At 42.8% G+C, this 16,009-nt stretch overlaps 2 protein-coding genes across 2 annotated transcripts; both read left to right on the plus strand.

Moving 5' to 3' along the window:
• Nucleotides 1-3,157: 3,157 nt before the first annotated feature.
• On the plus strand, nucleotides 3,158-5,891 carry LOC138214080 (tripartite motif-containing protein 16-like). The gene is made up of 2 exons (XM_069175448.1): nucleotides 3,158-4,878; nucleotides 4,909-5,891. Exons 1-2 carry the CDS (start codon nucleotides 3,170-3,172, stop codon nucleotides 4,958-4,960), a joined length of 1,761 nt encoding a protein of 586 aa, XP_069031549.1. The 5' UTR covers nucleotides 3,158-3,169; the 3' UTR covers nucleotides 4,961-5,891.
• A 4,385-nt stretch (nucleotides 5,892-10,276) lies between these two features.
• LOC138214069 (tripartite motif-containing protein 16-like) lies at nucleotides 10,277-12,705 on the plus strand. The gene has a single exon (XM_069175438.1). The coding sequence runs from the start codon at nucleotides 10,277-10,279 to the stop codon at nucleotides 11,948-11,950; it is 1,674 nt and encodes a 557-aa protein (XP_069031539.1). The 3' UTR covers nucleotides 11,951-12,705.
• Nucleotides 12,706-16,009: the final 3,304 nt, after the last annotated feature.

Raw genomic sequence — 16,009 nt, forward strand, 5'->3', positions numbered from 1 at the left:
GAACGTGAACGCATCACAGAGATGAAGTTCAGGTGGTGTCTTTGAGGGAAGCTGAGAGAAGGAGGAGGTGAAAGAGGAGGTGAAAGAGGAAGGCTCGTTTCACACACACACATTTCCCTTTTAACAGCATTGTGTCAGTGTGTGATCAGTGTGTGTCGCAGCAGCACCTCCTCCTCCTCCTCCTCATCATCATCACCACCAGCTGCAGCATCTCCGGCCGCCCGGCAACACCGTGAGTTTTATTTCAAATATTCCGACTGACACTTCTGATGTTTTTACTTTCATCTCCAAGTATTTGTTTCTCTCTGTGACTGTTTTTTTTTTTTTTTATATATAAATGTTTGGATACTCCGGTTTTCAGCAGTAGTTTGTGTTTTTCAGTCGTAGACGGAGTCTGTGGTAACTCGTCCGATTCATCAGATAAGATAAGGCGCATTCCTTTAAACAAGTTCCCTTCGATCTATTTTTAAATCACAAAATGTTTACTTCATTACTTAAACATTAACTTCCTGTGTCACGGCGAGACATCCAACTTTGCCGCATCGTCACGGCGACGCCCAATGACAAAGCCGAACGAATGTCTCAATATATCATCAACTACATGTTTAGGTTATTGTGACCCGACTTTAGGTTCATGGGATCAACCAGCTCGATGTAGAATGTGAAAGTATGAAAAGTGTCATTTCCAGTGGCCAACAGGGGGCGCTGTGACTATGAGCAAATATTACCCCACAGAGGTCTTCAGGGCGGGGCTGTTATCATACCTGTGATGTTTGGAGAAGGTCGGTCCATGTACATAAGATTTAAAGCAACTCGTAATTTCATCGCGAGACGCTCAAAATGGCCGCCACGCTGGAGGCACACACATCGATGAAAACGAATTATTTTGATAACTTTTAATCCCAAACATGTTTTCTATCCAGAGAACCTAAATTCAAGTCGGGGCGACAAAATCCCTCGGAGGAGTTCGACAAAGTACAACGTGTTAGAATCACCCGAAATGGCGACTACATTCAAAATGGTGGACTTCCTGTCTCATTGACATAATGGTGCAATGTAACTTTTTTCTGCTTCTCCATGTGATACACGTGTCCACTGGATTTTGTGAATTTAGGTAAATGTGGCCGCCGGGGCATCTCTTTAGGGGGCGCTCTCGAGCCATTTGGCCACGCCCACTCGCGACTCCACTGGAATAAGACATTTTTCGCCGGGAGACAAATGTTTATCCACTTTCATGAGTTTTTGAATATGATAAAGCCTCCAAAAAGGAAAATCACTTTACGTAAGAACGACTAACGACCAACATCTTTCCTAAATACAGTCGGGCTTCAGCAGCGATTCTCGGTTTCTTTGTCTGACTGATTATTTGTGGAACGTGTCCGAGCCGTCCTCTCCTGAGTCGCAGCTCCGCCTCACCTGCTCCTGATCACAAGTGACAAAACTGCACTCAGTGAACTCATCAGCTTCTCCTGCTGAAATTATCTGGTCCTTCAACTACTCTGTGCCAAATGAAGTCACGTCAGGTGGTAGTTTCAGTCTCTGTGTAACTTGTTTAACTTGTTTTTTTGTTGTTGCTTCCTGGATTGCAGCCTGTTCAGTCATCAGCTCCTGTCTGCCTCGCCCCGTATGCGTCTTTTGGTTAAGTTTGATTATAAAATGCGTTTCTTTTTGTTAAATCCCTGGTGTGCTCCGTCTTTGCTGCGGCCAAGAACACAAAATATACAAAAATAATATAAAATGCTTGTCAAAACATTTCAGCATTTTAGTTTTTGTCATAAAGAGCAACAGAATTCTTCATAATGCTTGTAGGTACGATTGGAGGGATATAATTTAGAGGAAGGGATTTCATTTCCAAAACTTCTTTATCATTTGGACTATCAGTAGTTGTAAAGCTAATCCTTTCCTTCCAGTGTCCTTTTTACCGTTAGTCACAGGTTGGTGTTGAAGTGACTTTACATCACACTTTGCAGAACGCTTCCCCAAACCAGCGTCTGTGGACACGATCTAAACTCTCCTGTTTCCCAGCGAGTGATTTATCTTCCCTCTATCTCACAAGGCCTTGAGTGAAGGGATGGACCTCAATCTTTGATCAGGTTGTTTGGCGGTCTTGCTGTCGTTTTATTGGAGTAAAACAACAAAGTGTAAAAATGTATTAGAAAATGTAAAAATTACACGAAAAAACGTTCCTTCTAATCTCATGAAATACAAAAGAGAGAAAAACAAATCTTTGATTCGATGTTTTGCGATCTTATTTTTTGGAGACCTGGTAGCAGTAATTGGAAGCACATGGGTGTGTGGGTTATTGTATATGTGACCAGGTGAGAAAACACAGGAGACAGAATAAACTGGAACTTGAGACCGACGGAGACAAAAATGTGAACTTTATTACATTATAGAAAATAAAACGTATCTCCAGTCGACTGGATAATCCAACTAAACACAGGGAATAATGAAGGGGTTGAAATAACTATGTTTAATACAAAAATCAAATCAACCATAAATTAACAGCCAAAGAAATAAAGAACGTGGGTCCAAACTGCTCTGTCAGGGAATTATCAAAACAAGCTCTGGAGTGTCAGCACAGTACAGAGATTTTATTCAGTGAAGCAGAAGCTAAATTAATAGAGAAGAAACATCGTGAAGGAGCGGCAGCACAGTTTGGAGACACAGGAAGACGCCTTCATGCTATTCAGAGAGAAGTTGGCAAAGGGAGGACGTCCGGAGGAAAACACATGAACCAGACTGAGGGTCGGACACACAAGGCTGAACAAAACAATACAGTTAATGAATAAAACACCCGACGGGATTATGTGAGTGCTGCAAAATACCAGAATCTGTAGATCATATCATTTGTTATTGACAGAAATTCACACGAGAGCGAGACGAGTTTAAAGAAGAAGCTGGAAGTTGAGGAGTCAAAGAGATGAAATAAACCTGAAGGGGAAGGAAGTGTTATTACAATACTTGAAAGAAACAGGATTGAGGAAAAGAATTTAGTTCACTGAATTGGTAAAACCTATATTTTATATTTTAGGTTGATTTTTGTTTTCATTTATTTATTTATCTGTCACGTTTCCTTGTTCCCTCCTTCAGATCTGCAGCTGGAAGATGGGCGGAGCCAACATGGGTGGAGTCTAAGAGCTGATGTCCTCATTGGCTGCAGAGTCACATGATATTTAAATCAGCTGAAACCAGTTTTATCTTTGAGGAAGTGAAACTCACACAGTCACTGCTGCTGAGAGGTGAAATGGAGCAGAAAGGAGTTCAGCTGGACAGAAAAACCTTCTCTTGTTCCATCTGTCTGGATCTACTGAAGGATCCAGTGGGTCTTCCATGTGGACACAACTACTGCATGGAGTGTATTAAAGTCCACTGGGACGGACAGGACGGGACGGGAGTCTACAGCTGTCCTCAGTGCATGAAGAGGTTCACACCGAGGCCTGTCCTGGACAAAAACACCATGTTGGCAGCTTTAGTGGAGGAGCTGAAGAAGACTGGACTCCAAGCTGCTCCTGCTGATCACTGCTATGCTGGACCTGAAGATGTGGCCTGTGATGTCTGCACTGGGAGAAAACTGAAAGCTGTCAAGTCCTGTTTATTCTGTCTGGCTTCTTATTGTGAGAAACACCTTCAGCCTCATTATGATGTCGCTCCATTAAAGAAACACAAGCTGGTGAACCCCTCCAAGAAGCTCCAGGAGAACATCTGCTCTCTTCACGACGAGGTGATGAAGATGTTCTGCCGCACAGATCGTCAGATTATCTGTTATCTCTGCTCTGTGGAGGAACATAAAGACCACGACACCGTCTCAGCTGCAGCAGAAAGGACCGAGAGGCAGAGAGAGCTCGAGGGGAGTCGAGGAAACGTCCAGCAGAAAATCCAGGACAGACAGAAAGATGTGAAGCTGCTTCAGCAGGAGGTGGAGGACATCAATCAGTCTGCTGAGAAAACACTGGAGGGCAGCGAGAAGCTCTTCACCCAGCTGATGAGTGTCCTCAAGAAAAGAAGCCGCGATGTGAAGCAGGAGGTCAGATCCCAGCAGGAAACCCAAGTGAGTCGAGTCAAAGAGCTTCAGGAGAAGCTGGAGCAGGAGATCGCTGAGCTGAAGAGGAAAGACGCCGAGCTGGAGCAGCTCTCACACACAGAGGATCACAACGAGTTCCTGCACAACTACCCCTCAGTGTCAGCACTCAGTGAGCCTACAGACTCATCCAGCATCCATATCCGTCCTCTCACCTACTTTCAGGATGTGACAGCAGCTGTGTCAGAGGTCAGAGATAAACTACAGCAAGTTCTGGGTGAAGAATGGAAGAAGATCTCAGTGTCAGTGAATGAAGTGGACGATTTACTGTCACAACCAGAACCAAAGACCAGAGCTGGATTCTTAAGATATTCACAAGAAATCACACTGGATCCAAACACAGCAAACAGACAGATGTTATTATCTGATGGGAACAGAAAAGTAACTTTCATGATTCATAATCAGTCTTATTCTGATCATCCAGACAGATTCAGTGAATGTTGGCAGGTCCTGAGTAGAGAGAGTCTGACTGGACGTTGTTACTTTGAGGTGGAGAGGAGAGCAAGAGTTGAAGTAGCAGTCGCATACAAGAATATCAACAGAACAGGGAGCGGGGAGGAAAGTGGATTTGGACGTAATAACAAATCTTGGTCATTAGATTGTTACAATAACAGGTTTTGGTCCAACAACATTGAAACTCCCGTCTCAGGTCCTCCATCCTCCAGAGTGGGGGTGTACCTGGATCACAGTGCAGGTACTCTGTCCTTCTACAGCGTCTCTGAGACCATGACTCTCCTCCACAGAGTCCAGACCACGTTCACTCAGCCGCTCCACGTTGGACTTTGGTTAGGGTTCAGGTCAGTGTTCGGGATTTGGTTAGGGTTCAGGTTAGGGTTAGTGTTCGTTGAAAACTCTGCTGAGTTTTGTAAACTGAAATAAACTGAAGTCTTTCAGGTTTCAGTGGGTTAAAACCTGCACTTTCATTTTCCATTTCATTTTCTCTCCATCATTGAGGCGTTTCTGCTCTGAACAAAGATCTGCTGTCAATCAAGCATTATGGGCGTCACCTGGACGTCTTCTTGATAGTTGTTATCTTCATGTTAATATGTTTTATTATTGTTTTTAAACTCTTTTCACATCGTTCCTGTAGTGAAAACCACGTATCTCTCAATTTGGTGAAGTTGAATTTTGAATTATTTTCTGATAAACTAAAGAGATTTAAATGTTCTTTTATGGACTGAGATGATTTTCCTGCTAAATTAACTATTTTAAAAAAACCTGACAAAGCTGAAAAGGTGTTTATTTCTTAGATACGTGGTTCTCACAGGACAGCAACGCTCCAAATATGTGATGATCTGGTTCAATATGACGCTTTACAAATCAACAATATATAAAGTAGTTGAAATGAGCAAAACCTTCAGTGACTATGACGGTAAAATTCACTTTAATCCAGCAGCAATATGAATCTACAAACATCACATATATAATAGTAAAACACTAACAGGGAACATTTTCTGCTTCGTGTGTACTTTTACTTTTTGTGTTTTCAGTGTATTTTTGCTGACGATACTTTAACTTCAACAAGGTTTTGAATGCAGGACTTCTAGTATTTTCAGTCTGGTATCAGAACTTTTTCTGAAATAAAGGAGCTGAATTCTTTCACTGCTTCATATATAGTAATATAGATTATTCAGAGGGAACAAAGCAGCACTTTTACTTTAATACTTTCACTAAATGTTGCTGCTAACGCTTCTGTACTTTTACCTGAGTAAGCTGTTTAATTAAGGACTTTGACTTGTAATGGAGTATCTTTGTTTTCTTTGCTGTATTTGTACTTTTACTTCAATAAATGTTCTGAATACTTCATCCACCATTTGTCTGAGTTGAATTAGACAACATGATGCTGCTTGTTTCCAGAATGGCCACCAGAGGGAGCACTCTGCCCACTGACAGCGCTCGTTGCCTCTGAAGACTACATATCCCAGAATGCCTCGCGTTCAGTCTTCGTTCCCAGGAAGTGAGGAGCGGGGTGAATTTTCTATAGTTGGATGGTGAAAACTTCCCAGATTGAGGATATTCTCGAGGCTAAAGTTTGGAAAGATGGAAACCTGTTGATTGTGTGTAGAATTGCAGAACAAAGAGAGCGAGCGGACGGGATTAAAGAAACATGTCGTTTTAAAGTAGTGAATAGTAGTGACGTCACGAGGTGAGCCGACGCTTCGAAGCACGTGTCGAGGCATGCTTCATTTAGGGGAGGAGCCACAAATGATGACGTCCGAAGCCTCGCTGCCCGGCTGTACCACGTGACTGCTTCAGGAAGTGGTTCAGATTTTGCCTGGAGGTTTGACAGCAATATAAACTCTTCAGGCTCCATTCAAAATGTGGGTTGTTGGTGGAGAGTTGAGGTCAGTTGAGAGTTTGGATAGTTTGGAGAAGTTAGAGAGAGAGAGATAGTTTGGAGATTTAGGAGAGTGAGGAGAGAAGGAGGTGATAAGATGGAGCCAGCTAGGAAGAGGAGGATTTCCCCTGTGGGAACACTTTGATTTGATAACTCCTAATAAGCTAAATCTAACTCTATTTCCGACACATTAGGTTTGCTTATCAAGAACTGTATTTTTCACAGTTTCTTATTTTATTCAAAGGTGAGGTGTTTATTGTGCTCCAAGGAGTTGGGGTACAATAACAACACCTCATCCATGCTGAGGCGTTACCGTGCCTTGCATGAGAATAAGGAGGAAACTGGAGCTTCACCCAGCCAAGGTAAGTCATTACAATATTACAAATGCACCATCACAATTTTTCCCTGTTCACTTTTGTTTATTGTGCAAATAAAGACAGGTACCAGACACTGTATTTATTCTCTTTTAACCAGCCACCAGAAAACAAGAGCTGGATGAAGCCCTGGTCTCCATGATAGTGAAGGACACACAGCCCTTCAGTGTTGTGGATGATGTTGGATTCAGGGCATTTGTGTCCAAACTGGATCCTAATTATGTTCTCCCTACAAGGCAGGTATGTCTGGGTGCATGCATGAAACAAATGAGTACTTTATTGTGTCTCACAGTTCAGCACTATATATTTTTTCCTTGAGGCTCTGAAGGCCATGGTGGAGGCCAAGTATGAGTCAGCTAAGGAGAAGGAGAAGGCTAAAGTGGAAAAGGTGGCTGCTGTTAGCCTTACTTCTTACATGTGGACATCCACAAAACCAAAAACTGTTGAGAAACTGTTATTTCTGAATAAAAATGAATAAAATGTCCCCTGTCCTGTACATCATTGTCCAAGTTACACAAGCATATTCAGTCCCCTCTTCCTAGTTCCACAAACACTTCCACTGTCCTCTGCCTGCTGAAGCTCATGCCATTTTACTAAAGTGACAGAAAAACATGATTACACAACCTGCCATATCATATGATACGACCATTTTGGGGAAATTTACACACAGAATACATTCAAAAAATATTTTATTATGCACATATGTGATGATTTATGTACAGAAATTATTTGGTCATACATTTTTGTAATTCATAGTCATTCCCAACAGCCATAACAGACACAAACATTCAATGCATCACATGATGTGGTTCAGATACAGCTGCCTGTGATTATACACTTGGCCAGCAGGTGGTTTCGTGTTCACGTGAAACTTCGAGAAATGAACCGTTTCTAGAACCAACTGGCTGAAGTGGTTCGATGCCTCATGAGGGTTCATCTCACCATCACTAGTGAATAGAAACCGTATCCAAAAAGAAAGTAAGTGGAGTAATGATTGAGAAAGGGGAGAGGGAAATACAGCAGGTGAAGGTGCAGAATAAAACCACCTCTGCAGAGGCAGTGAAGAGGTTCAGCCAGAGTGGAGGAGCCGATGGAAGAAGTAAAGCCGTCAAAAGGAGCCACAGCAGTCCTCCATCAGACAAAACGAGGGGGAAACAACGGTCGACTTACAAAACACAAACAAAGCCGGTCACTTTCACAGCAGGGGGTAGTAAATGCTACGATGGAGGTCGAATCCAAACCAGAGAGGATTCAGATCATTGTTAAAGCAGCAGTCCACCACTTAGATATCAGCGGACTAACACGGGAGGACGTCAGAAATGATCTCAGTATTCAGGCAAGTCCGGAGCAAATATGATCTGAGAGTTTTTAAATACACATCGCACTGGAGCGAGGCCCAAAACATCACCTCCATCCAGGGCTCAGTTTGATGTTATCCACCACAGAAACAAACACATGAGGAACACAGCTCCAACGCTCACTCCACCGCTGGAACTCTCCCTGCACAACAGGTATGAGCTGCTGACTCATGAAGTGTGTGATGACACTAAGTCTGTGGAAACTGGTCATTACATCACCAGAAACAAGGCTGATGGAAGCACGAGAAACAGCCTCAAAACCACTGCTAGATCAAGAGCCAGAAGAGACACAGTTCAGGTCCCTCAGACACCAGGCGGTATTTTGATGGAGGACGCCATCACCAAGCACGTTAAAATGGCTGAAAATCTGTGTTTGGATACCACCAGTGTGAAGGAGTTAACGGAGCTCCTCCCAGTTATCCTCTGGACTCGTCCAAGAAGTCTGAGGGTTCTGATCCACACGGGTTCTTCTGACATCCTGCAAAAGAGAACGGGCTCTGAGACTCTGGAAAAAGATTTCACACTGCTGCTGAAAACCCTGAGTGACCATCGATCACAAGACGCATTTATTTCCGGACCGATTCCGACGCGCAAGAAAGGAAGTGAATCGTTCAGTGGACTCCTGATCCTGAAAACATGGCTGACGTCAACACGCCTCAAACATGGGATACGTTTGATTGACAGTTTTAACCCTTTGTGGAACCGTGAGGAGCGTTTCAACCTGATGGAGTTCATCTGAACTTCACTGGATCCAGACTTCTCGGCGCCGACCTACAACCTAAATTACTATCTTACTAGACGGCGATCTCAAACTTGTCAAAGTTCATCCACAACCAGCCTCCTCTCCAGTCTGAGAGTCCCTGCAGCTGAAATTGCCTTTTTTTTATCGTCGGATCTTTGACCGATAAATCTTTTCTGGTTAATGATCTCATCATCGATAAGACTTTGTACTTTCTGTTCCTGGTTGAAACGTGGCTTAACAACACGACTGGTGAAGCAACTCTGATAGAGGCTTGTCCTCCTCACTATAAATGTTATCAGTCAGTTACACAGAACAAGAGAGGAGGAGGGATCGCAGTGATCTTCACCACAGTTTGGGTGTAATGACATCGACCTCGCTGATTTGACATCATTTGAATATGTTGCTCTGCAGCTGAAAGGTAAATCAACAGTACTGATCATCACAGTTTACCGGCCACCGACGTACTCGGCACTATTTCTGCAGGAACTCTCAGAGTCGATCTCACCAGGTATCACCAGATATGACAGGTTCATTCTGAACGGAGACTTTAATATTCATGTAAATAACAAGAACGACCACAAAGCTCCAGAGCTGATGGATTTACTGGACAGCTTTGAAGTGACCCAACATGTAAAGGAAGCCGCCCACCAGCAGGGTAACACCCTGGACTTGGTGATAACAAGAAGGTTACACGTGGATCAGGTTTCAGGACGTGAATTATCTTTCTCTGACCATCGCTGTATACTTTATGATGTGATTGTAACCATGGCAACGACTAAAGGGCAAATTCTGGTTCAAAAGACACTCCTTGAACCATATAATCACGAGTGCTCTTTAAATGAGGTGGTTGAACACTTCAACAACTCTGTCGTCTGTTCTAAATACTGTTGTAATGTTTCTGAAGACTTCATCCACCATTTGTCTGAGTTGAATTAGACTAAATGGTGCTGCTTGTTTCCAGAATGGCCACCAGAGGGAGCACTCTGCCCACTGACAGCGCTCGTTGCCCCTGGAGACTAATAAGTGAACTTATCAGAGGTAAAACAAAGATCCTCAAATCTTTGTTTCATGTTACAGCAGCAGAAACAGAGGGCGTCTCAGTTTGTGGGGGAAACTTCAACTTAGTCATGAATCACAGCCGAGACGACGAGTTTGAGGAGGAATAAAAAAAACTGCTCTCAAACTCAGCAGCTGCAGTCTGTCACGTTTCCTTGTTCCCTCCATCAGATCTGCAGCTGGAAGATGGGCGGAGCCAACATGGGTGGAGTCTAAGAGCTGACGTCCTCATTGGCTGCAGAGTCACATGATATTTAAATTAGAGCTGAAACCAGTTTTATCTTTGAGGAGGTGAAACTCACACAGTCACTGCTGCTGAGAGGTGAAATGGAGCAGAAAGGAGTTCAGTTGGACCGAGAAACCTTCTCTTGTTCCATCTGTCTGGATCTACTGAAGGATCCAGTGACTCTTCCATGTGGACACAACTACTGCATGGAGTGTATTAAAGTCCACTGGGATGGACAGGACGGGACTGGAGTCTACAGCTGTCCTCAGTGCATGAAGAGGTTCATACCGAGGCCTGTCCTGGTGAAAAACACCATGTTGGCAGCTTTAGTGGAGGAGCTGAAGAAGACTGGACTCCAAGCTGCTCCTGCTGATCACTGCTATGCTGGACCTGAAGATGTGGCCTGTGATGTCTGCACTGGGAGAAAACTGAAAGCTGTCAAGTCCTGTTTAGTCTGTCTGGCTTCTTATTGTGAGAAACACCTTCAGCCTCATTACGATGTCGCTCCATTAAAGAAACACAAGCTGGTGAACCCCTCCAAGAAGCTCCAGGAGAACATCTGCTCTCTTCACGACGAGGTGATGAAGATCTTCTGCCGCACCGATCGTCAGATTATCTGTTATCTCTGCTCTGTGGATGAACATAAAGACCACGACACCGTCTCAGCTGCAGCAGAAAGGACCGAGAGGCAGAGAGAGCTCGAGGGGAGTCGAGGAAACGTCCAGCAGAAAATCCAGGACAGACAGAAAGATGTGAAGCTGCTTCAGCAGGAGGTGGAGGACATCAATCAGTCTGCTGAGAAAACACTGGAGGGCAGCGAGAAGCTCTTCACCCAGCTGATGAGTCTCCTCAAGAAAAGAAGCCGAGATGTGAAGCAGGAGGTCAGATCCCAGCAGGAAACCCAAGTGAGTCGAGTCAAAGAGCTTCAGGAGAAGCTGGAGCAGGAGATCGCTGAGCTGAAGAGGAAAGACGCCGAGCTGGAGCAGCTCTCACACACAGAGGATCACAACGAGTTCCTGCACAACTACCCCTCAGTGTCAGCACTCAGTGAGCCTACAGACTCATCCAGCATCCATATCCGTCCTCTCACCTACTTTCAGGATGTGACAGCAGCTGTGTCAGAGGTCAGAGATAAACTACAGCAAGTTCTGGATGAAGAATGGAAGAAGATCTCAGTGTCAGTGAATGAAGTGGACGTTTTACTGTCACAACCAGAACCAAAGACCAGAGCTGGATTCTTAAGATATTCACAAGAAATCACACTGGATCCAAACACAGCAAACGGACAGATGTTATTATCTGATGGGAACAGAAAAGTAACACGAATGGATCAGAATCAGTCTTATTCTGATCATCCAGACAGATTCAGTAGATATTGTCAGGTCCTGAGTAGAGAGAGTCTGACTGGACGTTGTTACTTTGAGGTGGAGATGAGAGGAAGAGGAAGAGGAGTTGATGTAGCAGTCGCATACAAGAATATCAACAGAACAGGGAGCGGGATGGAAAGTGTGTTTGGACGTAATAACAAATCTTGGTCATTAGATTGTTCCAATAACAGTCTTTGGTACAACAACATCAAAACTCCCGTCTCAGGTCCTCCATCCTCCAGAGTGGGGGTGTACCTGGATCACAGTGCAGGTACTCTGTCCTTCTACAGCGTCTCTGAGACCATGACTCTCCTCCACAGAGTCCAGACCACGTTCACTCAGCCGCTCCACGCTGGGTTTTGGTCTGGTTTCGTTGGAGACTCTGCTGAGTTTTGTAAACTGAAATAAACTGAAGTCTTTCAGGTTTCAGTGGGTTTAAACCTGCATTTTCATTTTCCATTTCATTTTCTCTCCATCATTGAGGCGTTTCTGCTCTGAACAAAGATCTGCTGTCAATCAAGCATTATGGGCGTCACCTGGACGTCTTCTTGATAGTTGTTATCTTCATGTTAATATGTTTTATTATTGTTTTTAAGCTCTTTTCACACCGTTCCTGTAGTGAAAACCACGTATCTCTAAATTTGGTGAAGTTGAATTAGATTATTTTCTGATAATTTAAAGTGATTTAAATGTTCTTTTATGGACTGAGATGATTCTCCTGCTAAATTAACTTTTTTAAAAAACCTGACAAAGCTGAAAAGGTGTTTATTTCTTAGATACGTGGTTCTCACAGGACAGCAACGCTCCAAATATGTGATGATCTGGTTCAATATGACGCTTTACAAATCAACAATATATAAAGTAGTTGAAATGAGCAAAACCTTCAGTGACTATGACGGTAAAATTCACTTTAATCCAGCAGCAATATGAATCTAAAAACATCATATATATATAATAGTAAAACACTAACAGGGAACATTTTCTGCTTCGTGTGTACTTTTACTTTTTGTGTTTTCAGTGTATTTTTACTGACGATACTTTTACTTCAACAAGGTTTTGAATGCAGGACTTCTAGTATTTTCAGTCTGGTATCAGAACTTTTTCTGAAATAAAGGAGCTGAATTCTTTCACTGCTTCATATATAGTAATATAGATTATTCAGAGGGAACAAAGCAGCACTTTTACTTTAATACTTTCACTAAATGTTGCTGCTAACGCTTCTGTACTTTTACCTGAGTAAGCTGTTTAATTAAGGACTTTGACTTGTAATGGAGTATCTTTGTTTTCTTTGCTGTATTTGTACTTTTACTTCAATAAATGTTCTGAATACTTCATCCACCATTTGTCTGAGTTGAATTAGACAACATGATGCTGCTGTTTCACAAACTGACCACCAGAGGGAGCACTCTGCCCACTGACAGCGCTGGTTGCCGCTGAAGACTCTCAAAGGTCATGAAATGTAATCTTCCAGCCTTTGGTGCAGATCCCTGTGAGAGAGGAACGCCCCTCAGCTTCATCAATATGTTCAGGCTGAGAAAGTTTCTTCCTGAAATGACTTCCATGATAAATCAAATCCCGGCTCTGTGCTGAGCACGGTCACCTCAGAGCAGAAAGCTTCTCCGTGTGGACGTTGGACGGTCTCACGTTGTCTGCTTGGTTTTCTCCAGCTGCTCTGTTTTCCTGCCAGTTTAGATACTTGCAGGTCGGTTAACTGGTAAATCTGCTAGCTGTGAATGTGTTGGTCAGTTAACAGCTTGTCCCGGCTGTATTCTGCATCTCTGCAAAGTTTAGAAATGAATGCTGGTAATTGTAAAAGTCAGATAAAGTACATTGTGGTGTCGTCACATGCTGCATATGCTGACATTTATGAACACGTCCAAAGGTTTTCTTGAATGAGAATTAACGGTTTGTTTCACTCAAATTCTCCCCAAAATCAAACAAACAGATGTTTTGCATTTAGATCTGGAGGTGTGCAGATATAGTTTGTATTCTCGACCTCAGAAAGAGGTTGTTTACCCCCAAAAGAAAAACCCAAGTTCGCTAAAGATTCGCTTCCTTGTTTTTCCAGAAGCTTCTAAATGCATGTCGTGGTCTTTGTCAGTAAACTGTAATGTAGAAACACACCAAGTCATTCAAGGGTTCCTGAACTTTTGCCTTTTTTTCTACCCTGTAGAACAACACTGAAGACATTTAAAACTCATATCTATTTCCTTTGAAATGTATTTTTCAGCTGTATGGCTCTCCACTTCTAGAAATAAGTAGTGCTCACCACAAATCCATTTAAAAATCCCTTCTGCTGGTACTTTTAATCCTTTGATCCAGATTGAATTTGTATGGTACGTACTGCTTCCAAGAAACAGCTGTAAGCACAGACTCTAAATTCAGACTCTGAAAATGTCTCCTGACTTCTCCCTCCTCCTTGATTTGATGTTTTACCAAACCATCCATATAAATGGAAACAGTCGGACCTGAAATCACGTTGAAAACGAGCTTTTTCATCCCGACCGTCTTTTGAGCTCGATCACGTTACATTTGAATCACGACACAATCAGACTTCTTTTGTCGTCTCTCCTCAAACATTGAAGCGCTGAGGTTTAGATGATGAGGAGAGAGAAAGTTCTTCAGGACATGAGAATCCAGAGTTGTGCTGCCGGTACAGACCTGTACTGAGCCGGCTAAAGCAGAGGAAACAAGCACGGGACAATTCTTTTACTTTTGATATCAGTGTTACTCACCTTCGACCACCGACATGAAACGGGAGGTCCAATTCATATTCTATCTTCAGGATCCCTCTGCAGGTCACTCACATGGTTGAAGAGAATCTCTTTTCAATAAGTGACCTTTTCAAACGACAAAACCAAACACAGACCTCGTCCATCTTTATGGAATCAGATCAAATGTAGTAACGGCTGAAAAAGGCTGCTTAAATCTGAAATGAAGATGTTTCCAGTGAGCACAGAAACAGAAGTGAACCTTCAACCTGCTTCTCGTCTCGCTCGTCACGTCTCCGCTTCTCAACAACGTTGGACTTTGTTCTTCTTTCAACCTGAACGTCTCCTCGTCGGCTCGTTGCAGGTCTCCGCGTTCTGTTTCCGGTTTCCTGTCTCAGCTCGCTTTGGGACAGACGGGCTAAAAAGACGTAGCGGACGGTGAGGACGTCCTGTTCAATGTTTCCTTTAGTCACTAGATTTCTAATCCAAATGAAGAAGCAGCAGCAGCCGGCCAGGCAGCATGTGTTTCCTTCATGTTAGCGGTGACAGAGTGCTGCACCTGTTACCTGTTCTTCTGATCTTTTAGCTTTCTGCTGAAGAGGTTTCATCTTTGTGACCGTTGTCCATCGTGGAAGATGAACAGCTGAGCAACAGCAATATTTAAAGAGACTCTGATACTAAACATAGTGTTCTTCTTCTGGAGTGACAACAAAGTGATGAAAGAAGACTTGTTTAAAAAACAAAAGGGATATTTTTCTTCGTGACATATAGAGATTGCTGGATTTGATCCTATTTGCTCCGAGCTAATCAACAAGGTCATATGTTATCGTGACGTTGTGAATTGTATAGATTGTCACTAAATGTTCACGTGTACGATGATTTAAGCCTTCGTAATGTTTTACAGGAGTTATTTGAACTATTTTAGCGCCTCCATCTGAGGCAGCGTTCTCCGTATCCAAGTGAAATTAGAACAAATAACTGGCCTTTATTGTGTGAATGCTGATTCAGCATTTACACTGTTGACATCCTGTTTCTGACTTCTTCCACGCGGTTTGTTTTGGTCGCTCACTACTTCTGCATACTCACCGAGTTCAACCATTCACATTTGAAATTGTTCAACTCTTTCAGGACATTTACGCCGACATTCAACTTTTTTCAAACATTTATCATTTTTTTGAACATATTTGTAACATTTGAGTGAATGAGGAGATTCTTCAACTCCTCTCAAACTTTCTGTCGTTGTCACAACAGCAGTCAGACATCATCTGTTAGAAAAATGACTCCGAGGCTGAATTCAAAATCAAACACATCGGACATTTATTCTTGCAAGAAGGAGCAAATACATGTTCACCAGGGGTCTCAAACTTAATTTACTTGGGGGCTGCTGGAGGCAGAGTCTGGGTGAGGCTGGGCCGCATCGGGTATTCCACAAGAAAAGCTTTGTTAGAAAAATTCCAATCTTCTCAAATGTCTTTATTTTTATTTTTTTAACACAAAATAAGATGAAAAAATAAATAAACAAATTAAGAATTAATAAGTAAATAAATCAGTAATAAATAAAATAATAATAATTAGATTTCTCTAGTCAGCAACTATGTGTGGTTTCTTCAGTCTTCTATATCTGCTGTATTCAGATTTAAACGTCTTTATTAACAGTTCTTTAACCTCAATGGGTTCTTCTGAACATGAATGGTCCTGAACATGAATGGAACATTGAAGAACATGAACTGTTCTTCTGAACATGGCTTCTCTTGCC

Source organism: Embiotoca jacksoni, unplaced genomic scaffold (genome assembly GCF_022577435.1).
Source record: "Embiotoca jacksoni isolate LCO1_2020_lvr unplaced genomic scaffold, fEmbJac1.0.p SCAF_67, whole genome shotgun sequence".
NCBI lineage: Eukaryota > Metazoa > Chordata > Actinopteri > Embiotocidae > Embiotoca > Embiotoca jacksoni.